The 26,936-nt window shown below is 35.6% G+C and overlaps 1 protein-coding gene across 1 annotated transcript in view; it reads right to left on the reverse strand.

Moving 5' to 3' along the window:
- LOC149946011 (xylosyl- and glucuronyltransferase LARGE2s-like) overlaps positions 1 to 26,936 on the reverse strand; it is a 233,683-nt gene that overhangs the window by 27,180 nt on the left and 179,567 nt on the right. The window contains exons 5-7 of the mRNA XM_090171873.1: positions 4,312 to 4,534; positions 1,306 to 1,492; positions 384 to 514 (exon numbers count right to left, since the gene is read on the reverse strand). Coding sequence (XP_090027999.1) covers positions 384 to 514; positions 1,306 to 1,492; positions 4,312 to 4,534 — 541 coding nt within the window. The remainder of the gene's footprint in view (positions 1 to 383; positions 515 to 1,305; positions 1,493 to 4,311; positions 4,535 to 26,936) is intronic.

Raw genomic sequence — 26,936 nt, forward strand, 5'->3', positions numbered from 1 at the left:
CATCGAGACGAAAATCTGCCGCGATAGCCATTCCAAGTAGAGGTATGGATTCCTGACAATGATTATAGCGATAACGAAACGATTACCGAGAAATTTCAGTAATAATTTCAGCGAAAGCGCACAGCGATTATAGCAATCGGAACGAGTTTCAATAAGCCGCCGTAACTGCTCCACTATTTGAAGCCAGTTTCTCCCGCACTGGCGACGTGGAAATACAAACGTATTATGGTGAATGTTAGCTGTTCCCTACTCGTAAGTGAAAAGGCCTAAGAGAGGACCCCGACGGATGGGAATAACAAAGAGGGAACGAGTAAAAGATAAAGAAAAAGAGGTTGTGGCTCAGCGAGTACGTGGTCGGAGGGTGGAAATCGGAAAACAAATACCTTTTCCAGATCATCAGGCAGCGCCTTGGGTAAGACTAGCTTCATTAGTCCGTACACTCCAGAGTAATGCTTGTTGGGGATCCAAGCCACTTCATTCTGCAGATTGTCCGCCAAATAGAAGCTCACGTCCACTGCAAACCGTAATCAGTAAGTGAAACAGCCACAAACTACCAGAAACAACACACGTTCTTCCCAGCAAAACTATTTACTTTTTTGGTCGATATGTACACAAGCACGCTTAAGAATTGTCATTGGAGCATACGATAAGATAAATTTCATTGAATTAACGTCCAAGAAATAGTTTTTATAATCTAAGATTCTGAAATAGTAATTTGGATCACGAATGTAACTCTATAATTTAATTTAAGTTATTTTTTGGGAAAAATAAACTATAGAAAATCCTAAAGTTTTTTTTCACGATAATGTCTAATTTTTTTAAAAGGTGCTTGGAGTATAAAGGGACACAACCGCGTTTGAACAAATAATAAATAATCAACAAGGCACCACCTTAGGTCTAAGTCATCTAGCGACTTTTAAAGCCTTTAAACAGGTGGCCGGGTTAGAATGGGTAGGAGGGTGGTGGCAAGCCCTGCATGCCACGCGAGCCAACAGCCCCCTACACTATCTATAGCCGTTAGCCTCAACAAGTTTTTATGGAAGGAAAAACCGAAGAGCTCGGAGGAAAACCCCTTAAACCAGTGGGGAGAGAACTTGCAAACTCAACGCAGAAGGAGTTGTTCCGAGTTTTCACCCAGTGCCACAAGTTGGGATCGAACCCGGCTCCTCTTACGATTACCCTAACGAAAATGAGTCGATCCAAATTTCTATCCAACTGAAATCAATACACGTATAATATAGTAATAATAATTAGCTATGCTAATAACCTTGGCAACACCTTAGGTATATAGTAAGGGCTACTTACCGGCTGGTATATTCCAAGTGTTGAAGAGCGTCTGAAGAATGAGCTGGGCCACGGAATCGGAGATGAAATGGAAGTGAAGAGGATTCTTGCGGTAGAAGAGAACGCTTTTGATCAAAGTCACCACCGACCGACTAGAGTTGTACCCTGCGCACACAATGGCTACGTGGATGACTTCGCACTTCGGAACCTGCGGCGAGAGCCAGATCAAATGAGAAACGCTACTAATCTACGAGAACCGACCAAAAAATAAAGGGGGACTTCAAACGGACATGGAGACCAGCCAAAAATTTCAATTCCGTATCAGAACAAATAATTTTAATTTTGGAATATATAGGATTATATTTTGGAATTTATAGGATATTTTGAATTTATAGGATAATATTTTTGAATTTATAGGATTATATTCTTGAATTTATAGGATTATATTTTTGAATTTATAGGATTATATTTTTGAATTTATAGGATTATATTTTGGATTTTATAGAATTAAATTTTTGAATTTATACGATTATATTTTGTAATTTATAGGATTATATTTTGGAATTTATAAGATTATATTTTTGAATTTATAGGATTATATATTGGAATTTATAAGATTATATTTTGGAATTTATAGGATTAAATTTTGGAATTTATAAGATTATATTTTTGAATTTATAGGATTATATATTGGAATTTATAAGATTATATTTTGGAATTTATAGGATTATATTTTGGAATTTATAGGATTATATTTTGGAATTTATAGGATTATATTTTGGAATTTATAGGATTATATTTTTGAATTTATAGGATTATATTTTGGAATTTAAAAGATTATATTTTGAATTTATAGGATTCTATTTTGGAATTTATAGGATTAAATTTGGGAATTTATAGGATTAATTTTTGGAATTTATAAGATTATATTTTGTAATTTATAGGATTATATTTTGGAATTTATAAGATTATATTTTTGAATTTATTGGATTATATTTTGGAATTTATAGGATTATATTTTGGAATTTATAAGATTATATTTTTGAATTTATAGGATTATATATTGGAATTTATAAGATTATATTTTGGAATTTATAGGATTATATTTGAGAATTTATAGGATTATATTTTGGAATTTAAAGGATTAAATTTTTGAATTTATACGATTATATTTTGTAATTTATAGGATTAGATTTTGGAATTTATAAGATTATATTTTGGAATTTATGGGATTATATTTTGGAATTTATGGGATTATATTTTGGAATTTAAAGGATTATATTTTTGAATTTAAAGGATTATATTTTTGAATTTATAGGCTTATACAAGACACCAAATTTTATTATACCGGATCATACAGGACTAACATTTATCAAATATAGGGCAAACAGTTTGCCACCACCCTCCTACGCAATTTTCCCCGTCCCCCTGTTTAAAGGCATTAAAAGTCGATCGATGACTTAGGCCCAAGGTGGTGCCTTGGTTATTAGCCTAGCTGATTATTATTATAATTATTATTATTTAAAGGGAGTTAAAACAACGTCGAAAATCGTCTGCTACCATTTGATTTTAACGTAACTAGCGCCAATTACGTAAGGTGTTGTTAAAACTGATAGCGAAAAGTCGCCAATCCACCATAAATATGGAAGTTTCTATATAGTTTTCTCAATTCTGGACCGAAAACAATCGCTACGCCCCCTTTGGTTCGCCTTTTAAAGCTATTTTGGTAGCGGCTAAAGCAGACGCTATTACTTTTTCCTCAGAGTTATTCGTAAATTTGACTTTATAAATAATGATACTGGCATTTTAATAGAACTTTTACGTCGATTGTTTATATTTTGATAAGTTTATTTAAGAAAAAACGTTCTTATAACTTTATAATTTGTCTGTAGCAGACACTCGAGGGGCTAACCACTCTCTGAGAATCTGTACACCGATTACATAAATATGAAAATGAGTACAGCCTTTGGTATTGCTAAATCTGTACTCACTTACGTATTCATTTTAGTGCCGTCAAAGCTACAGGCTTGTACACCGATTACGGGGAGTGATCAGCCCCTCGCAGACACTAGATCTTAGGCTCTACCTCGGAGAAGCTAGCGCAGTTACGCCACCTAGACTCGTTTCGGTCGCGAATACTGTTTTAGCAATTTAAAAAAAAAATTAAATTTAAAACATAAGTCGATCCTCTCATTAAACCATATTTGACAGTAATATTTATTCCGGTAATGAAGGACACACGACGACTAAATCCCATGTTTAGACAGTACTACACAGCAACAGAGAATAGCCTACGGGTAGTCCTTTTCCCAGTCGGGTTCATTACTTTAGGAAAAATTCGATCGGCAACTGGCCAAATTTAATTAAGCTTGAAAATAGCTAGAGGGCACTGAGGTAGCGAAATTCGTAGGTTACTTAGAGGTATGGCCTATTTTCGTTACCATGGTAACGAAATTATGTCAGCCATGGCATTTCGAAGCCCGTGGCGATCACGATATTATTTCCAAACCAGATCGTGTGGTGTTTTTGGCTCGTGATCTGTGACGTAGAATAATTTCATGGCGGTGGATCTTAGGCGGGCTTAGCTATGACGTATGCCTATGACGCGTCGCTACGATCAAGAGCAGACCTGAAATGCCAAAATAACGGCTACACGACCATTTAAAAATCCGATCAGCGTACAGCAGAGGCGCCCAAATTTCCAATTTAAATGCTCGCCATTTTGAAGGTCGAGATGACCATTTTCAAGGTCGATAGAAAATGTTTACTTTATTTTCGAGATGGCCATTTTGAAGGTCGAGATGACCATTTTCAAGGTCGATAGAAAATGTTTACTTTCTTTTCGAGATGACCATTTTCAAAGTCGATAGAAAATGTTTACTTTATTTTCGAGATGACCATTTTCAAGGTCGAGATGGCCGTTTGGAAGGTTGAGATGGTTATTTGGACACCTCTGGTGTGCAACAATGAAACGTACGTAATGAAAACGCCATCCTGCAAACATTTTCAAGGAATTGCCTTTGTTACCTCGGGTTCCAGATGCGCGCAAAGCACTGGCTGCTGGAGACGAGCTAATTCGTCGGCAGATGGCGCAAAGTCGGCGCCGGCGGCCCTCAGGTCGTCGGATCCGTCGTGAATTAACCCTTGGACGGCGAGTCGAGCTTCCTTTAAGGCGGTGTTTCCTGCAGTTCCGTTGGCACTCTGCAGTTGCGAATCCGAAAGCAACTTCAGCAAATGATTTTGGGAAACACTGGAAACAAAGAAGTAAGTTTGAAATTTCCCAAATGGTACAAGCTTACTTCTAGCAGAATCTAAATCAATAATAATCAGCTAGGCTAATGCCTAAAGCACCACCATAGGCCTAAATCATCAAGCGACTTGTCAAGCCATTAATTCAGGTGGCCGGGTTACAATGCGTAGGAGGGTGGTGGCAAGCCCTGCATGCGACGCGAGCCAACAGCCTAACTATTACCGTTAACCTCCACAAGTTTTTATGGAAGGTGAAACCGAAGAACTCGAGGGAAAACCCCTTAAACCAGTGGGGAGAGAACTTGCAAACGCAACGCGGAAGGAATGGTTCCGATTTCCCACCAAGTGCCACAAGCTAAGATCGAACCCGGCTCCTCTCGCTGCGAGGCGAAAGCGCTAACCACTCCGCCACCCCACTTGAGTGACCCTTCGAAATCTTGAACTGGAAAACTTGTAGCTTCATGGTATATAATCTTCACTCCTACAAGTTCCCCTTACACAAATTTGAAGGGTCGTTTAGCCTGTCTTTCTCCCCCTGGTAGAGCCCCGTAGCGACCGGCCGAAAAACGCATCAACTGTTGATCTGACGTTTTGATCCTTTTCAATAACAAATGGTCTGCTAAGCAAACGAAAACCCAGCAGATTATGATGAGCTTATTTCGTTGACCGCTGCGTAAACTGAAAAGGCTAATTGCAAGCATTTGATGTCTCTTTCCTTTTAAGACAGTATTTACTATCGTCTTTGACAAATTCTTATCACGATTGTTCTCGTACCAGGGTTGGCAAGATCCAGCCAGACTAGTTAAATCCACCCTGGTTTTAATCACCGACAAAATTCCATGGTTTAATCCACTTTTTTTATTACAAAAATATTGATGAATGAATTAGAAATATTGAAAAAACTAAAACGTAACCTTCACTTGTTGTCATAAGTAATGAGAGCTAGATATAAGCAATAGGGGAACTTAAAATTCATTAAGCGCGTGAAAATACGCCGCCATGTTAGGGTATAAAAGCTGGTAAATAAGTCTGCTATACCTCACAATGTAAAGGTAAAAACTTAATTTTGAAATCGGACAATTTGAGCATTTTCGAAGTAATGAGGGCTAGATTATCTAGCCCTCATTACTTCAAAAATCTAGCCTAGATATAAGCATTTTGGGCATTTTTTATTAATAGATTTAACCAGATTAAACCACCAGTTACAACCAGTTTTAATCATACTGTATTTTTAAATTAAAACAAAGCCGGTTTTTGGCCAATCCGGCCTCGTACGCTTTTAGGTAATATTTTAAAAATGTTTTCCAGCCAAGTAGAAGGAAAGTAAGGTCGACACATCAAACCCGGGTACGGGCTCGGGTTCGAGTACGGGTTTAGGGATTTTCGATGTGAAATGGGGGGTAAAAACGTTGAAAAGTCAATGTATTTAGGGTTTTTATCGCGACGATCTGTTTTTTCTCATATCAACATATTGTGTTCAGGACCGGCTTGTTTTACGTTATCTTTATCTCTGCTTATCGTCACGAGACACATATGGTACTTGAACCTAAGTAAAGTATATAAGTTCAGGTTCGGCTTGTTTCTCTTTATCTCGTGTTTTAAATATCGTATGGAATAAGTTGTATAGTGTGATATTTTCTTGATAACCTGGGTGGGAGATAGTGCACGCGATACCCTCGCGCGTGCGCGGATTACCCGGGGAGCGGTTAATTTGAATTTAAATGAAAACATGGATTTCAGTGTTTATAAAAGAGACGTCATTGAATATTTGATAGTTTATAGTAAATTACGACACAAGTGTTTTGTTAAAGATAATCAAATTAATTATAAACTCCATTTTATATCATTAAGTGTATATATACCAAAGTGGCGCTTGAGCCAACATCACAATCATTTTGTTAAAATATCGAATAAGTTAAATTACATTCCAATATACAAATATATATACTTGACGTTCAATACGTTTAAATAGATTTCCAAAATGTAAATACAGTTAGTAAAATACTAAAAAACCTCTTACTCTACGTTCAATACATTAAAATAGATTTCAATACGCAAATATAGGCCGAAAAATACCACAAACACACCTTAACTTGGCGTTCAATACGTTAAAATACTTTTCCGATACGTAAATCAGTGTTGGGCATTTTTGTCAAAGAGCCGCTCACGCTCACGTCTTTTTGAGCGGTAAAATTTTCGCTCCTCTCTTTCCGCTCTTTTTTGAGCGGTATAATTCTCGCTCCTCTCTTTCCGCTCATTTTTGAGCGGTATAATTTTCACTCCTCTCTTTCCGCTCTTTTTTGAGCGGTATAATTTTCGCTCCTCTCTTTCCACTCTTTTTTGAGCGGTATAATTTTCGCTCCTCTCTTTCCGCTCTTTTTTGAGCGGTATAATTTTCGCTCCTCTCTTTCCGCTCTTTTTTGAGCGGTATAATTTTCACTCCTCTCTTTCCGCTCTTTTTTGAGCGGTAAAACTTTCGCTCCTCCCTTTCCGCTCTTTTTTGAGCGGTAAAACTGGCGCTCCTCTCATTTTTGTTTTGCGCTCTTTTAAAAAGATATTTTACAACAAATCCGCTCACAATGAGATGAGCGGTGCCCAACACTGACGTAAATATAGATAGAAAGATACTATTAAAACATCTTAACTCTACTTTAAATCGGATAAAATATATTTCAGATATGCAAATACATAGAAAAATATTTCAAAAACATCTAACCTCTACTTTTAATACAACAAAATGCAATTCCGATATTCAAATCTTTAAAAGTACGTAATTAATGTACTGGGTTACGTTCGAAAGAACCTTTTGTAAACACGAATTCATCCAATTGTTAAACATAATTTCCAGATTAGATCCTGAACACAATATGTTGATATGAGAAAAACCAAATCGTCGCGATAAAAACCGTAAAAACATGACTTTTCAACGATTTTACCCCCATTTCACATCGAAAATCCCTAAACCCGTACTCGAATCCGAACCCGTACCCGGGTTTGATGTGTCGACCTTACCTTCCTTATACTCAGCCATTTTCAAATTTCTTGATTTTCCCTGAGTGTTTTCGAGCCATTTTCCAATTTCTTGATTTTCCATTAGTGTTTTCGAGCCATTTTCAAATTTCTTGATATTCCTGAGTGTTTTCGAGCCATTTTGAAATTTCTTGATTTCCCCTTAGTGTTTTCGAGCATTTTCATATTTCTTGATATTCCTGAGTGTTTTCGAGCCATTTTGAAATTTCTTGATTTCCCCTTAGTGTTTTCGAGCATTTTCATATTTCTTGATATTCCAGAGTGTTTTCGAGCCATTTTGAAATTTCTTGATTTCCCCTTAGTGTTTTCGAGCATTTTCATATTTCTTGATTTTCCCTGAGTGTTTTAGAGCCATTTTCCAATTTCTTGATTTTCCATTAGTGTTTTCGAGCCATTTTCAAATTTCTTGATATTCCTGAGTGTTTTCGAGCCATTTTGAAATTTCTTGATTTCCCCTTAGTGTTTTCGAGCCTTTTCATATTTCTTGATATTCCTGAGTGTTTTCGAGCCATTTTGAAATTTCTTGATTTCCCCTTAGTGTTTTCGAGCATTTTCAAATTTCTTGATTTTCCCTGAGTGTTTTCGAGCCATTTTCCAATTTCTTGATTTTCCATTAGTGTTTTCGAGCATTTTCATATTTCTTGATATTCCAGAGTGTTTTCGAGCCATTTTGAAATTTCTTGATTTCCCCTTAGTGTTTTCGAGCATTTTCATATTTCTTGATTTTCCCTGAGTGTTTTAGAGCCATTTTCCAATTTCTTGATTTTCCATTAGTGTTTTCGAGCCATTTTCAAATTTCTTGATATTCCTGAGTGTTTTCGAGCCATTTTGAAATTTCTTGATTTCCCCTTAGTGTTTTCGAGCCTTTTCATATTTCTTGATATTCCTGAGTGTTTTCGAGCCATTTTGAAATTTCTTGATTTCCCCTTAGTGTTTTCGAGCATTTTCAAATTTCTTGATTTTCCCTGAGTGTTTTCGAGCCATTTTCCAATTTCTTGATTTTCCATTAGTGTTTTCGAGCCATTTTAAAATTTCTTGATATTCCTGAGTGTTTTCGAGCCATTTTGAAATTTCTTGATTTCCCCTTAGTGTTTTCGAGCATTTTCATATTTCTTGATTTTCCCTGAGTGTTTTAGAGCCATTTTCCAATTTCTTGATTTTCCATTAGTGTTTTCGAGCCATTTTCAAATTTCTTGATATTCCTGAGTGTTTTCGAGCCATTTTGAAATTTCTTGATTTCCCCTTAGTGTTTTCGAGCCTTTTCATATTTCTTGATATTCCTGAGTGTTTTCGAGCCATTTTGAAATTTCTTGATTTCCCCTTAGTGTTTTCGAGCCTTTTCATATTTCTTGATATTCCTGAGTGTTTTCGAGCCATTTTGAAATTTCTTGATTTCCCCTTAGTGTTTTCGAGCATTTTCATATTTCTTGATATTCCAGAGTGTTTTCGAGCCATTTTGAAATTTCTTGATTTCCCCTTAGTGTTTTCGAGCATTTTCATATTTCTTGATTTTCCCTGAGTGTTTTAGAGCCATTTTCCAATTTCTTGATTTTCCATTAGTGTTTTCGAGCCATTTTCAAATTTCTTGATATTCCTGAGTGTTTTCGAGCCATTTTGAAATTTCTTGATTTCCCCTTAGTGTTTTCGAGCCTTTTCATATTTCTTGATATTCCTGAGTGTTTTCGAGCCATTTTGAAATTTCTTGATTTCCCCTTAGTGTTTTCGAGCATTTTCAAATTTCTTGATTTTCCCTGAGTGTTTTCGAGCCATTTTCCAATTTCTTGATTTTCCATTAGTGTTTTCGAGCCATTTTAAAATTTCTTGATATTCCTGAGTGTTTTCGAGCCATTTTGAAATTTCTTGATTTCCCCTTAGTGTTTTCGAGCATTTTCATATTTCTTGATTTTCCCTGAGTGTTTTAGAGCCATTTTCCAATTTCTTGATTTTACATTAGTGTTTTCGAGCCATTTTCAAATTTCTTGATATTCCTGAGTGTTTTCGAGCCATTTTGAAATTTCTTGATTTCCCCTTAGTGTTTTCGAGCCTTTTCATATTTCTTGATATTCCTGAGTGTTTTCGAGCCATTTTGAAATTTCTTGATTTCCCCTTAGTGTTTTCGAGCATTTTCATATTTCTTGATTTTCCCTGAGTGTTTTAGAGCCATTTTCCAATTTCTTGATTTTCCATTAGTGTTTTCGAGCCATTTTCAAATTTCTTGATATTCCTGAGTGTTTTCGAGCCATTTTGAAATTTCTTGATTTCCCCTTAGTGTTTTCGAGCCTTTTCATATTTCTTGATATTCCTGAGTGTTTTCGAGCCATTTTGAAATTTCTTGATTTCCCCTTAGTGTTTTCGAGCATTTTCAAATTTCTTGATTTTCCCTGAGTGTTTTCGAGCCATTTTCCAATTTCTTGATTTTCCATTAGTGTTTTCGAGCATTTTCATATTTCTTGATATTCCAGAGTGTTTTCGAGCCATTTTGAAATTTCTTGATTTCCCCTTAGTGTTTTCGAGCATTTTCATATTTCTTGATTTTCCCTGAGTGTTTTAGAGCCATTTTCCAATTTCTTGATTTTCCATTAGTGTTTTCGAGCCATTTTCAAATTTCTTGATATTCCTGAGTGTTTTCGAGCCATTTTGAAATTTCTTGATTTCCCCTTAGTGTTTTCGAGCCTTTTCATATTTCTTGATATTCCCTGAGTGTTTTAGAGCCATTTTCCAATTTCTTGATTTTACATTAGTGTTTTCGAGCCATTTTCAAATTTCTTGATATTCCTGAGTGTTTTCGAGCCATTTTGAAATTTCTTGATTTCCCCTTAGTGTTTTCGAGCCTTTTCATATTTCTTGATATTCCTGAGTGTTTTCGAGCCATTTTGAAATTTCTTGATTTCCCCTTAGTGTTTTCGAGCATTTTCATATTTCTTGATTTTCCCTGAGTGTTTTAGAGCCATTTTCCAATTTCTTGATTTTCCATTAGTGTTTTCGAGCCATTTTCAAATTTCTTGATATTCCTGAGTGTTTTCGAGCCATTTTGAAATTTCTTGATTTCCCCTTAGTGTTTTCGAGCCTTTTCATATTTCTTGATATTCCTGAGTGTTTTCGAGCCATTTTGAAATTTCTTGATTTCCCCTTAGTGTTTTCGAGCCTTTTCATATTTCTTGATATTCCTGAGTGTTTTCGAGCCATTTTGAAATTTCTTGATTTCCCCTTAGTGTTTTCGAGCATTTTCATATTTCTTGATATTCCAGAGTGTTTTCGAGCCATTTTGAAATTTCTTGATTTCCCCTTAGTGTTTTCGAGCATTTTCATATTTCTTGATTTTCCCTGAGTGTTTTAGAGCCATTTTCCAATTTCTTGATTTTCCATTAGTGTTTTCGAGCCATTTTCAAATTTCTTGATATTCCTGAGTGTTTTCGAGCCATTTTGAAATTTCTTGATTTCCCCTTAGTGTTTTCGAGCCTTTTCATATTTCTTGATATTCCTGAGTGTTTTCGAGCCATTTTGAAATTTCTTGATTTCCCCTTAGTGTTTTCGAGCATTTTCAAATTTCTTGATTTTCCCTGAGTGTTTTCGAGCCATTTTCCAATTTCTTGATTTTCCATTAGTGTTTTCGAGCCATTTTAAAATTTCTTGATATTCCTGAGTGTTTTCGAGCCATTTTGAAATTTCTTGATTTCCCCTTAGTGTTTTCGAGCATTTTCATATTTCTTGATTTTCCCTGAGTGTTTTAGAGCCATTTTCCAATTTCTTGATTTTACATTAGTGTTTTCGAGCCATTTTCAAATTTCTTGATATTCCTGAGTGTTTTCGAGCCATTTTGAAATTTCTTGATTTCCCCTTAGTGTTTTCGAGCCTTTTCATATTTCTTGATATTCCTGAGTGTTTTCGAGCCATTTTGAAATTTCTTGATTTCCCCTTAGTGTTTTCGAGCATTTTCATATTTCTTGATTTTCCCTGAGTGTTTTAGAGCCATTTTCCAATTTCTTGATTTTCCATTAGTGTTTTCGAGCCATTTTCAAATTTCTTGATATTCCTGAGTGTTTTCGAGCCATTTTGAAATTTCTTGATTTCCCCTTAGTGTTTTCGAGCCTTTTCATATTTCTTGATATTCCTGAGTGTTTTCGAGCCATTTTGAAATTTCTTGATTTCCCCTTAGTGTTTTCGAGCCTTTTCATATTTCTTGATATTCCTGAGTGTTTTCGAGCCATTTTGAAATTTCTTGATTTCCCCTTAGTGTTTTCGAGCATTTTCATATTTCTTGATATTCCAGAGTGTTTTCGAGCCATTTTGAAATTTCTTGATTTCCCCTTAGTGTTTTCGAGCATTTTCATATTTCTTAATATTACTGAGTGTTTTCGAGCCATTTTGAAATTTCTTGATTTCCCCTTAGTGTTTTCGAGCCTTTTCATATTTCTTGATATTCCTGAGTGTTTTCGAGCCCTTTTGAAATTTTTTGATTTCCCCTTAGTGTTTTCGAGCATTTTCATATTTCTTGATATTCCTGAGTGTTTTCGAGCCATTTTCACATTTCTTGATATTCCTGAGTGTTTTCGAGCCATTCTCAAATTTCTTGATTTCCCCTTAGTGTTTTCGAGCATTTTCATATATCTTGATTTTCCCTGAGTGTTTTCGAGCCTTTTCATATTTCTTGATATTCCTGAGTGTTTTCGAGCCATTTTGAAATTTCTTGATTTCCCCTTAGTGTTTTCGAGCCTTTTCATATTTCTTGATATTCCTGAGTGTTTTCGAGCCATTTTGAAATTTCTTGATTTCCCCTTAGTGTTTTCGAGCATTTTCAAATTTCTTGATTTTCCCTGAGTGTTTTCGAGCCATTTTCCAATTTCTTGATTTTCCATTAGTGTTTTCGAGCCATTTTCAAATTTCTTGATATTCCTGAGTGTTTTCGAGCCATTTTGAAATTTCTTGATTTCCCCTTAGTGTTTTCGAGCATTTTCATATTTCTTGATTTTCCCTGAGTGTTTTAGAGCCATTTTCCAATTTCTTGATTTTCCATTAGTGTTTTCGAGCCATTTTCAAATTTCTTGATATTCCTGAGTGTTTTCGAGCCATTTTGAAATTTCTTGATTTCCCCTTAGTGTTTTCGAGCCTTTTCATATTTCTTGATATTCCTGAGTGTTTTCGAGCCATTTTGAAATTTCTTGATTTCCCCTTAGTGTTTTCGAGCATTTTCAAATTTCTTGATTTTCCCTGAGTGTTTTCGAGCCATTTTCCAATTTCTTGATTTTCCATTAGTGTTTTCGAGCCATTTTCAAATTTCTTGATATTCCTGAGTGTTTTCGAGCCATTTTGAAATTTCTTGATTTCCCCTTAGTGTTTTCGAGCATTTTCATATTTCTTGATTTTCCCTGAGTGTTTTAGAGCCATTTTCCAATTTCTTGATTTTCCATTAGTGTTTTCGAGCCATTTTCAAATTTCTTGATATTCCTGAGTGTTTTCGAGCCATTTTGAAATTTCTTGATTTCCCCTTAGTGTTTTCGAGCCTTTTCATATTTCTTGATATTCCTGAGTGTTTTCGAGCCATTTTGAAATTTCTTGATTTCCCCTTAGTGTTTTCGAGCCTTTTCATATTTCTTGATATTCCTGAGTGTTTTCGAGCCATTTTGAAATTTCTTGATTTCCCCTTAGTGTTTTCGAGCATTTTCATATTTCTTGATATTCCAGAGTGTTTTCGAGCCATTTTGAAATTTCTTGATTTCCCCTTAGTGTTTTCGAGCATTTTCATATTTCTTAATATTACTGAGTGTTTTCGAGCCATTTTGAAATTTCTTGATTTCCCCTTAGTGTTTTCGAGCCTTTTCATATTTCTTGATATTCCTGAGTGTTTTCGAGCCCTTTTGAAATTTTTTGATTTCCCCTTAGTGTTTTCGAGCATTTTCATATTTCTTGATATTCCTGAGTGTTTTCGAGCCATTTTCACATTTCTTGATATTCCTGAGTGTTTTCGAGCCATTCTCAAATTTCTTGATTTCCCCTTAGTGTTTTCGAGCATTTTCATATATCTTGATTTTCCCTGAGTGTTTTCGAGCCATTTTCAAATTTTCCGACTTTTCCCTGACCCTTCCGAACCATTTTACAATTCCCTTACTTTTCTCTTTACGTTTTCTAGCAATTTTCAAATAACCCGACTTTTCCCTGAGGTTTTCGAAAAAAAATTCAAATTCCCTGACTTTTCCGAACCATTTTTCACCTTGATTTTCACTAGAGCCTCGACGGTATACAATTGTATTAGGCCTAACGCTGATTTTCTGCATGGACACTCGCCGTCATGGCATTTTGGCTCTACTGAAAAATGGAGCTTAGTTCTCGGCCTTTTATAATCTAATCATAATAATAATAATAATAATAATCAGCTAGGCTAATACCCAAGGCACCACCTTAGGCCTAAGTCATCATGCGACTTTTGAAGCCATTAATTCAGGTGGCCGGGTTACAATGCGTAGGAGGGTGGTGGCAAGCCCTGCATGCCACGCGATCGAGCCAACAGCTCCCTACACTCACTATTACCGTTAACCTCAACAAGTTTTTATGGAAGGGGAAACCGAAGAGCTCGGGGGAAAACCCCTTAAACCAGTGGGAAGAGAACTTGCAAACTCAACGCAGAAGGAGTACAACGAGGGTTCTGGTCATTAATTTTTTAATGATTAAAATGTTCTATCGGAATTGTCCGGGAAAGGCTTAGACAATGGCCAACAAAGAAATGGGAATATTTATTTCACGTCAAAATCACTTTTCAAGTTTTCATTTCCCAGATCATGTTAAACAAGCCATCTACCGGCGAGTTAAAAAAAACAAAAAAACTTAAATTTCAGAGGCAACTACTGTCTGTCGTATAAGTAATACTTTGAGGAGATACTAGAGTACAATAAATAAACACTTTTTTCAAGTTTAAATTTTGAAAAGAAAATAAAAAAATTGTCATGGGTATAATAATACAAATAATACATTATAATTTATTTAAAAGGATAATAAAAAGCCTAAGGAACCTATAATATATCGATTTCTAATCTAAAAAAGTACGAAAATGATAATCTCAATTTTTTATCGATTTTTAATTAAAAACTTTCGAAATAACGGGACTTGACGATTTAGACCTCTTACAACTGTATTTGCCGCGAACTCAGGTAAGCAACAGACAACCAATCACCGCGAAGCTAACGCTTGAAACTCTCGGCCAATGAGAAAGAGCATCTCTTTCGGAAATTATCTGGAATTTGGAAGTCGAGAGAAATCGTCTACAACGCAAAGCCTTGCGCAGAAATTTCGCTTTATTTTCATTAAGGCAAGATTTTATCGAAATTATTGGATTGTTAATTTCGTGTTTTGCACAATTACTGTAGCTGTTTCATATTTAGATATTCGGTAAGAATGTTTATTGAAATAATTTTAATAATAAAAAGACATTATTAAAATTTTGGCGACATTGGTTTCAGGTTAAACTTAATTTGAAAGATGCCCGGTGGATATAAATATGCCGTTTTTAACTGTGACAATACTAAAGCTTCTAATTAATTAAAAATTGAATCTATTCGATAAGAAATTGAGATTAGCCTTTTCGAACTTTTTTTTGGGTATATTATAGATTTCTTAGGCATTTCATAATCCCTTTAAAGAATATCGAAAGAACAGTTTCGATAATTTTCTCAAAAATATGAGTAAATTTTGAAGATACACAGGGGTTGAAGGGCCCAGAATCGTTTGAAACATTCTGGCCGAATTTGAGGTAGCTCCTACCCTTCATACACGTGACTCAGACATACTTTCCCCCAAAACATGTGATTACTTAGCCCCACTTTCCAAAATTAAACGATTCCGTGGTCCTTTAAATTAACTCAGCTGGACTGTACAAATTTTTCTTCCGTCGTCCAAGCTATTTCGAAACGCTCGACGGAGCCCCAGTCTGTCAAGTTCTAGATAAGGAGACCGCAACAATGTTTTTGCTCGAACAACGTCGTGGCGTGGCCTCCAGTGAATATTAAAAGCAGCCCAGTCCTCCGGAGAGCTCGTTTCTTCTTTAAGCGAAGCAAATCCTCTTATTAATTTTCACCGCGACTAGATTAAACAATTATATTTCCACTTTCGTCGCAGTTATCTCTGGGCGACACCTTAAAAGTGACCTCCGAGAACGCCCCCTTATCGGAGCTCGAGGCAACAAATTTGGTGCGATACGGTGCGTCGCTGAAAAGCCGTTAGCACCCTTAATATTCACGGCTCGCCGCTCTCTAATTAGTTTTACCGGCCACTGAGCTTCAACGGTCATTAAGCATCTCGCGGACGGACCCCCAAAACCGTGCGCGCTCTCCTCTTTTAAATACCATTTTTTACATAATTCTCTCTTTATTTTGCTCGCACCGCACGCTACCAGATTCGCAATAAGTTGGGACGTGTTCGCACTTGCAGGCCTGATACTGTCTTACACAGTAAAATTTAATGAGTTAAGTGAATAAAATTTCTAAAATAGTAACCGAAAATTGACTAAATAATTAGAAAAACCAACTTTTTAAAGGGTAAAATAATACTGTTTTATTGCACTTATAATATTTTTACAAACGTTTTGACTAGTTACGTATAAAAATATTAACCATAATAACCATAGACAAAATTACTTTCTTTTTAGCTATTTTTTCTGAAACTGTTTCAATTCACTTTAAATACGGCTAAGAATATAGTTCTTAAACCCAAAAAAGGGATAAAACCTAAATTTGTTTTAAAAAGTTACTTTTAGTAATTGAATTTGAAAAAAGTTATTTTAAGTGATAAAAGTGACTCAGTATCAGGACAGCACTTGCCGGTGGCGTGGTACCGTATATAACATAAGCACTCGTAAGTATGACATAAGGATATTTTCTTTAATGAAACTTTGATCGTAGGATAAAACGTAAAATAAGTCTCATTCCATTTCGCGTCGTGACCTTTATAGATGGAAAGCGGAAGATAGTGAAAATAGATAGAAATTTAGCAACACCACCAAAGTAGTTACCATTTTACAAAAAGGAAGTAACTACAACGGTGCTTTTAATACTAAAAGACATTTAAGCACACTGCAGATATCTTTCTTTTAAAAGTTCTGAATAATAAATGCTTAAAGGGAATATAACCTGCAAAGCAATCTTTATGGAAGACCCCTTCAATTTTTCAAATTACCCGTACATTTTAAAGCCAAAGGCAAGAGCGGCTAGAGCTGCAAACGTTGGTGTTCCACACCAAATACCTGAGGTTATATTCCCTTTAAGCTAAATTACATATACTTAATAGCCAGACTATAGTAGCCACAACATCATACCATAATCTTGACTTTAAACAATTATTTTGTCAACTTGCGAGGGAACACTACAGATAAATTAATTTTGATAACTGATTCATAGCAACGGCTTTAGTTCAATTTAAATTTATGGGCACTCGAAGGGTAAAGTTCAATAAAAAATAAACAACGTTATTTATGAAAATAATGATCTAAGACGGTTACTTACGTATAAGGTAAATAAAGAAAAATTAAAAACCACTTTGTTTACGTAATACAAATTTTAATTAAAAACAAATTAAAATCGACGACTAGTTATTTATGAAAATCACGAAATGTGTAATTTGGACCACATTTAGGTAAATTTCTTCAAGTTTGGGTAAATTGAAACATTTTTAGGGTAAATTTGTAAAATATTTTGGGTAAAATAAGGGAAAAATCTTATTTTGGTTGTAAGTGGTCAAAAACCTTTTCGGTTGCCATGGCAAATCGAATGGGTCGTGCAACTATTCCTTTTGGGAAATTTCATATCTTATATAGGTCCACATTACAACCGACTTTGAACTAAATCGGCAATAAACACCTCGGGTACTCTCCTTGTTAGTTACAATTATTGGATAGAAACCAGCTCCATGAGTATGGAGTTACAGTACGATTTGGTTGGAAGTTTGGTTTCTGAAAGCAGGAGGTGCACCAATTGCCTATGAATTTACTAGTAAATTTAAATTATTAAAATTGGCGATAACTAGGTTATTCCAATAGACAGCCGATGTCTTCGATGAGCATCGTGACGTCAAACCGAAAACGCGAAAAGCGTTCAGTAAGAAACTTGTAATTGAAAGGTCAGCATGGTCAATCACCTCTTAATGTTTCTAGACGTACAGGGAAAAGGTGTGGGCAATGAACGGCGAGATAATAGTGGATTTTATAAAATGTCTTTACGCTTGCCCAACTTGTTGAAATGTTGCCCTGGAATAGTTCAGCCAATGCCTAAGAATGAGTTCATAAACTCTTTAGTGGGAGAGAAACGGATCCACAGCTGAAGCGGGGAGGCAACATTTCAAGAAGATGGCCAAGGTTATTTTATAAAAAGAACTATTCACTAAAATGGTCCTAGTGCGAACTGACCTTGAGTTCCAGGGCACGTAATTCTGACAGATATTTCGAGCGTGGTTTTACGGACTCTTTTTAACCTCAGCCATGTCAAATAATTACCCGCGTTGAAGTTGACTCCACAGTCGCGATAGAGATGTGACGAAGTTGGAAAGGGCAAGACCAGTCAGATTGTCAGTACCAGGATATTTTATTGACAGATCCGCGTGCTATCTCTGCCGTATAACGAAATGTCAAAAGAGAAGACTCCATGGTGGAGGAAAGGCGGTACGGTACATTGGGGGAAAGTATTATAGCGTCTCGTCGCGCCATCTAACAACCACTAGTGTAACTAATATGGTATATAGCGGGTTAATTATGGTAGACTAAATTAAGACTCTACACTACGATGCGCCATCCACTTAAGCGTGATATTTTAATTTTTTTTAACAATTTTTATTAATTTTAAGATTTTATTATTAATGAAGTCATTTTATTGGTACCGTAAAATAACTTTTTAAATAAATTATTATTTGTTGTTTAAGCTATTACTATAGATGAAAAGATCTTGGCAGTGTTTAACAAACCTTTCAGATAGTTGTGTTTACGCGTTTGGGCGAATCTGCTCTATCTTTCATGATGTGATTTGATGACGGTTGAGTCGAAAATTCAATATACGTTGTTTAATTATGCGACATGCGGTAAATCTAATTACGCTCGCAAATATTGTCTTTACTTAATGAGGCCGAAGGGGAAACGTCGCACGATGAAGCTAGATCCACTACTACACTGCACACGACCACAGAGCTATTGGACAGTGGCATAACCATGGGGGGGGGGCATATCGAAAAGCCCGATTTTTAGGCCAAAATTCCAGAGAGTGCATATAATAAATATTTGTACATATTTCGTTTATTCAAGATACCTGGATTTGATGAAATCTAAATATTTTTGCTAGCGGACAAGTTAGCTTCCTGTTGCGTTTTGGATAATTTTGACTTTTACATTGGATAAATTAAGCTATTCATATCACGTATAATTTTTTGGATGGCGATGTCTCACATATAAATAAAGATACGAAACGAAAAACATCTCAAAATGCACAAAATCAGCCATCTTTGATTGGCTTTAACTCCAAACGGTGCGAGCCAATTTCGTAGATCTTTTCAGAATGGGTAGACAAGAAGTCATATAATGTAATGTGCCAACCCTGCCATGGTCCATTCTCGAGAAGTAAATTCTTCACGATAAAAATGTAAAAATATATTTAATATCTTTTGTGAAATATTTATCAGATGGATCAAAAATTTATTCAGACGAACAGAGAACACGTGGGCCACAACGTGTTCGTGTGATAGGTAAAAAAGGACTTTGTAAACAAATCGAGGTAGCCAGCGTAAAAAAAGGTAGCTTGTACAAAATACACATTTTCCTACTTTGTTCTTCTGTGTTTAATTAAACTCAGTGCACATTTCTTATTTACTCATTTGTTTTGTGTTATTTATCTCAATTCCCACGCATTCGCAAATTCATCGTACCCCTGAAATCACATTTCCCTGTTGCTTGGTTTTAGGATTGTTGCAGCCTATTTCCAGGGGCTAGTAGGCCACACTTTGAAGCTCTCTGGCGCTCTTTTAACTCAACGTAGGTAAATGGGAAAAAACAGGCATACTTCTCAACTCACCCCATACAACTCCTTAAAATTTTGCATAACCTTTTGAAACACCCGATATAAATATATAATAATATATTACATAAATATTGATTAAAATAAATATGGTGAAAAATGGCAAATATATAGTGTTCGTACGGGGACCCCGACCCCAACTGTCGCAAACCAAGTCGGGGTTTTCCATTTTTCGGGGTTATGTTTTCGTAGTGTAGTTTTAAATTTTCGCGCCGACGCACCCCGCCAAATCCTAAAAATATATATCCTTTTTTCGTGGGCGACAATAGAATGATCAGAATGACCTTCGGCTGATGCCGCTGACGTAGCTCTCGTTTGACTCCGAATTGAGTCGCTTTATTAAGTTTTAGTTTCATAATTGCCGATGTTTCGGGCTCTCTCAGTCTCAGCTAAGAAGTGTGGAGTTACAACGTTTGGAAATAACTTGTGAATTTATAAAAACAACTTATTTAAACAATTACAATGCCTAAGCTATAGACCTCTATTTTAAAATCTACCTATCTTATCTATTTTTACTATAGTCTTAGTCGATAATTCAAAATAACGGTAAAAAATGCCGCCGATCAGTTTTGCAAGGCTGCCAGATTTCGATAGACCGAAAACGGCCCACTCTCTAAAATGTTTTCGTTCTCAAAACGAAAATTTTGCGGCGTAGCTATCGACTAAGACTATTACCAATAGTCCCTAGGCTCAGAGGCGGGCTTACACAAGATATACTATCTAATCTTTACCAGTAAAATTGTGGTATTTTTATAATTTTTCTATTCTTATAATTTTTCTATTCTTATAATTTTTCTATTCTTATAATTTTTCTATTCTTATAATTTTTCTATTCTTATAATTTTTCTATTCTTATAATTTTTCTATTCTTATAATTTTTCTATTCTTATAATTTTTCTATTCTTATAATTTTTTTATTCTTATAATTTTTCTATTCTTAATAAATACAAAGAATTTTCCATCCCCGACCCCGACTTGTTTTTGACCACGTACGAACACTACAAAAATAGGATAAAGACGCGAGCTTATAGGAAAATATAGGATCATTTCAAAATTATAGGAAAATATAGGGTCATTTCAAAATTATAGGAAAATATAGGGTCATTTCAAAATTATAGGAAAATATAGGGTCATTTCAAAATTATAGGAAAATATAGGGTCATTTCAAAATTATAGGAAAATATAGGGTCATTTAAAAATTATAGGAAAAATAGGGTAATTTCAAAAATATAGGAAAAATAGGGTAATTTCAAAATTATAGGAAAATATAGGGTAATTTCAAAATTATAGGAAAATATAGGGTAATTTCAAAATTATAGGAAAATATAGGGTAATTTCAAAATTATAGGAAAATATAGGAGTCATATCATCGCTAGAAACTATGACGGAGAGTTTACAACATCTTGTTTTACGAGTGATAGCTCGTAGTTTGTTTGCGAATGGATCTAATACGGCATGATTATGGGCCGTCGGTGAAATGAAGGTATTGGCCGACATTAAGAAGAGAGCCATTTCGGGGATAAAAAATCTCCCATCGCGGCCCCACCCTACATTAGCGCTCCCCAAATCATTCCAAAGCAAATTTATTAAATTTAATATTTGATCTTGCGTTGGTGTTATTGATCCGAGTTCTCCTTCGGGTTTTTTTCTCCTTAATGCACTTCCTTAGCACCATTTTGGGCGTACGGCCTTGCTGGTTTTACCAGCTTTTTTCATATTGGTAGTGTTTTCTCTGGAACGTAATGACTTCCCCGAGCTAAGAAACTATTTATTTATTTTCCGGGAGAATGATTATTTTGGGACCCTGAGAAAAATCGTCACCGGCGTCAATGGCGTCAGATTTAGGGAACCAATGAGCAGGGGGGGAATTTTGTGCAAAGCTAAATAAATCTTGGATTATTTATTTGGGGTAGGTACATTTGTTCGAATTTCAATCTTCCGAACGGTGGAACAAATGTTCGAATTTCATTCGTCCTAACCGCCGAAATAACAAATGTTTCAATTGTTCGAATTGGAGAACTTTTTTGTTTCATTCGTCAGAATCGGTAGCATCACTTGTCCGAATTCTGTCGCTAAATTAGTATTTATTCTTGCTGTTTTTTTTTGCCCGAATTTTTATTATAATGTCTAATCATTTTATCCTATTATGTCCATTTTTCCTTTGGCCGATATAGTAAGTGGGAATTGCATTGAATGTTGTGGATATTTTAGGTTAGGTTAGGTTCACGTTAGTGTTACTATTTTCTTATACTAACAATATTTAAAAAAAAAACAATTCCTAATGTTCGAAAAAACGGACAAACGATTATTCGAACAAATGAAATTCGCCAGTAAAGTTAACATAAATTGAACGACTAAATCAGCAACAAAAGTTGTGATAAATATTTCGGGCAAATGAAATACGTTTTCGGACATACGATCCTGTTTTCCGGCATTCGGACAAATGATCATTCGGACATTTGTACCACCGTTCGGACGAATGAAATTCGAACAAATGTACCCAAATCATTTATTTTCCCTAAGTATAAAATATAAACATTCTTGCTTAGCAGTTTTGCAAAGGTATATAGAAAAATCAATATAATAAAATAAATAATGATAATATTAATCAGCTAGGCTAATACCCAAGGAACGACCTCAGGCCCAAGTCATCTAGCGACTTTGATTGCCTTAAAAACGGGTGACTGGGTTATAACGCGTAGGAGGGTGGTGCCAAGCCCTTAATTATTCATTGGTATTGAAAAACGTACCCGCGCAAGTTCCGGTTGATTTTTTAAAATACGTTTGGGAAGAAATTAGATTTGAAAAATGTCATACAGTGATTTCATAAATCTTTTAAATAGTGGAAAAAAGAGGTGTAATTTTTACACTTTACGTCGTAGTGCACATTCGCGACCATTGGAATATGATAATATATACTTCTGGTACAATGAATATTTAAAGTTCAGAATCAGTTTTAAGTGATGTTATAATTCTAAACTCGTTTCCGTCACATACTAATAAAGACAACTCATTCCATATATTAATAAAACTGTTAATCTTGTTAATCTATTTCCATAACTCATATTAATATACTATTCATCTTCATCTCTGAATCTAGACTGACACAACAAGCTGCCAGACTAGTGTTGAAGAAACATAACATCAACCACACATATGAGACATACTATATTAAATACTCTTTGGTATATAAGTTAGAAACATGACTGGACATAAGAATATCAAAGTAACTAATCACCTACTATTAACATTCGCCCCTTTACTTTGATATTAATTAATATTATCACTATTAAGACATTAATTTCATTATTAATTAAATTTAGGTTAAATTAATTTTAAAAGCACGGTAGCAGAGTTTTACGTTTTCACGGACCTTGCCGCGTTTTTCCGGCCAAGGCCCGAGTGTGGTTTTGTTTTGTCAACATGGCAGACGGCGGTGGACGAGATATTTTTGGTGGAGGTTCACTGAGTTTATTTCTGCGATTGACGGATCACAATTATGAAGAATGGAAGATGAATATACGTTTTGCTTTATTGGATGCTGGTTTATGGAGTATAATTACGGGAACGGATGTGCTGCCTGCTTCGCCGAATGACACTGTAAAGGCGATAACTAGAGGATTCTTTAAAGTTAGTTTTAACAAGATCCCCAGATTTTACGAAATGATAATGCTGGGAAGAATTGTACCCAACTCTTCAAACGTTAAATATACATTATTCGTTGAGAGTATCTCATAAATATTTAAAAATAGTGCTCTAGCTGTTTTGACAAAAGATTTGTAGATTAGGCTAAGTATTTAAACCACGACCAAGAATTGATCTAATATACTCCGCGCCCGCGGAGTATATTTATAGCTCATATTTCCCCCCATTTCCACCTCTGCTGCGCGTATATTGGCAATTTACCAGTTTGGTCGTGGAAGACGTCAACTCAGCTTGAGAGACTTTTAGGCCTTTTTTGGGTCGCGCTTTAACCTCAACCACTGGTCGTATTTTAATTCTGTAAACGGATTTTAAAATCAGCGTGTTTCACTTCATAGGCTCATCTTTTCACGATTTATAATGAAATCAATAACGCCGAGAAAATATAAGTTTTTGAAGCCAGGAAATTACGGTTTCGAGGCATCCATTTTCCCTCTTAAGTTTCAGATTGGCGCGCATGCGCAACGGGAAACTGAGTCTAACATGAAAACCGAGGCCTAGCACAATTTGCACAAATACAGGTCCCAAAGGCGGGGAATTCATTTCCTCGCCTTAAAATTTTCGTCGATTTTAAAAGTAGATTACGAGCGAAATACTTAAGGGAAAATTATGAATGTAGTCTTAAATAAAACCTGGAAACTTACTAAAAATCATATGAAAAATTTCAAGTTGAGTACAAACACTAAAATTATTAAAAAGTTTCAGAATTGCAACACAGTTAGGAAAACAAATTCCCATAGGAAAAGCATTGGGGAGAAAAACCAATTTTCCCGAAAATTCGTCCGCTTAGACTCAGTTCGTGTACATGTTATGTTTGGTTGAACCACGGCCAACTTTAATCACGCGCTGTTCGCGCTACTACGGCCAACACATTCGTCGAAATTCCGCGAGCAAGGATTTTCCCCCTATAAACTGTACTATAACGTGTAAGAGTTCAGCGCCACGCTCGGTTCTTATATTGACTTCAATGTAAAAACTATACTAAAAATAATAATCAGCTAGGGGCGCTAACGTCATACACATCTTTGCTCATAGGTTAACACAGAAACACCAACGAATGAGATGGCCGCTGTAGCGCGAGAGATCGAAGTTGGCCGTGGGTTGAACTAGTCTATCAGCTGTTAAGTTTAACACTAATCATTTTCGAGCTTTAAAATTTGAAATGCCAAGGAAACAAAGAAAAAGGCAAAACGACGGGCTGAGTATTTGCGCAGCAAAGGTAATAATTTTTATGTGGTTGAACAAATATACAGGGTCTTTTTTTTTTGCTCGGAAAAGTTTTTTTTTTCAAAAACTATTTATAGTACCGATTTCAAATTTGGAAGGTCAATTCTCTATACCGGGGACATCAGTTTGAGAAATTTGAGCGTTTTCGGTAATGTTTTTCACCAATTTTGAAAAATTATTTTTCGACCACTAGGTGCGAGATAAAAGATTTCTATTATAAAGTTGTAGGCCGTCATCGAAAACCCTTAAAAATTGTTCACTCGACGAAAAACAATTTATTTATCAGTGAAAATTCGAGCTTGAAAAATTTACAAGTTGGTGAAGCCAAATTACGATTGTTTGAAACGATAATTGAAACCGAATTACCTAATCCAGTTGAAACTTTGGTTAAAAAAACGACCGGATTTAAAAAACACGAGGCTATAGGTCAATCCTAAACATGCATTGGGTATTTAAAGGAAAACTTTGGGAGATTATTATCAGTGTTTGATAATATTTCGAACAATGCCTCGTTATTCAGTAGCTGAGCGTACCGAGATAGTTGCCATTTACTATGGAGAAGCAGCGCAAAACCTTAGAAGAGTGACTGAAATCTTCGCAGAAAGACATCCAAATGGAGCACCATCTGTAAATACAGTAAGACGAGCAATTCACGATTTGTATCAATTTGGTAACTTGCAACCTAGGTTTCGCGGATTGGGTCAACCGGATTTAGACTTCGAGAACAATGTACTCGCGTACTTTGTGGCATATCCTCGTCACAGTTGCGCGTAAGAATCGCTATCACCCATACAGAGCTACGCTCCACCAAGGACTAATTGACGGAGACCATCAAAGACGTTATGAATTTAGCAACTGGTTACTAAATGCTGTCCAAGAAGATAGACAATTTTTGCGCCATGTTTTGTTCTCCGACGAAGCGTCGTTTTCTAGAGATGGGCCCTTTAATCATCAAAACAGCCATCTTTGGTCTGACATCAACCCACATTGGGGTTTTGAATATCATCACCAGGTTCAATTTGAACGGGTCAATGTTTGGGTTGGACTTGTTGGAAACCGTTTGATTGGTCCCTTTTTCCTGCCGACGAACCTCAACGGCCAAAGGTATTTACATTTTCTACAGAACGAACTGAGTGACGCAATCGACGACCTTCCATTGGCTGAAAGACGTCAGTTGTGGTTTCAGCAAGATGGCGCCCCTCCGCATTTTTCCCGGCAAGTAACTGAGCACCTCAACAACGAGTTTCCTGAAAGGTGGATAGGGAGAAATGGTCCAGTGCATTGGGCAGCAAGGTCACCTGACCTAACACCGCTGGATTATTTTCTCTGGGGATTCGTTAAAGCAAAGGTATACGCCACGCCCATTGAAACTAGGGAGGAACTCATTAGACAAATAATCAGTGCTTGCCGAGACGTCACACCAGAAATGGTAGAGAAAGCGTTTGAGAACTTAATTGTCCGCGCACAAACCTGTGTTGCAGCCAATGGTGATATTATTGAAAATGTTTTGTAAAAATTTATGTGAATAAAATATCTGCTTTTAAAAACCAAACGTGTACATTTTTTCAAGTGTGAAAACTCTACTACGTTTGTATTAGACTTGTTCCCTTTTCAATTATCGTTTCAAACAATCGTAATTTGGCTTCACCAACTTGTAAATTTTTCAAGCTCGAATTTTCACTGATAAATAAGTTGTTTTTCGTCGAGTGAACAATTTTTAAGGGTTTTCGATGACGGCCTACAACTTTATAATAGAAATTTTTTATCTCGCACCTAGTGGTCGAAAAATAATTTTTCAAAATTGGTGAAAAACATTACCGAAAACGCTCAAGTTTCTCAAACTGATGTCCCCCGGTATAGAGAATTGACCTTCCAAATTTGAAATCGGTACTATAAATAGTTTTTGAAAAAAAAACACTTTTCCGAGCAAAAAAAAAGACCCTGTATAAATATTTTTTGAGTTTTTAATCATTTTTCTATGCAGGCCTTAGTTTGGCACTTTTATTAGAGACACAACAAACATTTAATTTTTAATTTTAGAAAGCACTATTTTTTAAAAAAATTATAAAATTGGGATGTAATTCTTGTAAAGCACCACGTCTCATAAATGGGCATAAATTATAACAAAAACAGTTCTTCGAACTGAAAAAAAACAGTTTAGAGCTCGTTAAATGTGCAGCCCTAAAGGGACATATTATTTTTATTGTTGATTAATATGTCAAATTCATTTAAAGTATTAAAACATATTCCTGTGAACAACAGAATGACGTCATTCCGCCTTTCAAATCACAGTCCACTGCTCCTCCAATTTTTAACACAAAATCTTTGATCCAATTTTGCCCACAAAGGTATCCATGTTTATATTTATTTTCTTCCCTACACATTTAACATTAAAATTTTAAAATT

Source organism: Leiobunum rupestre, chromosome 4 (genome assembly GCF_980474605.1).
Source record: "Leiobunum rupestre chromosome 4, qqLeiRupe1.1.hap1, whole genome shotgun sequence".
Classification (NCBI taxonomy): domain Eukaryota; kingdom Metazoa; phylum Arthropoda; class Arachnida; order Opiliones; family Sclerosomatidae; genus Leiobunum; species Leiobunum rupestre.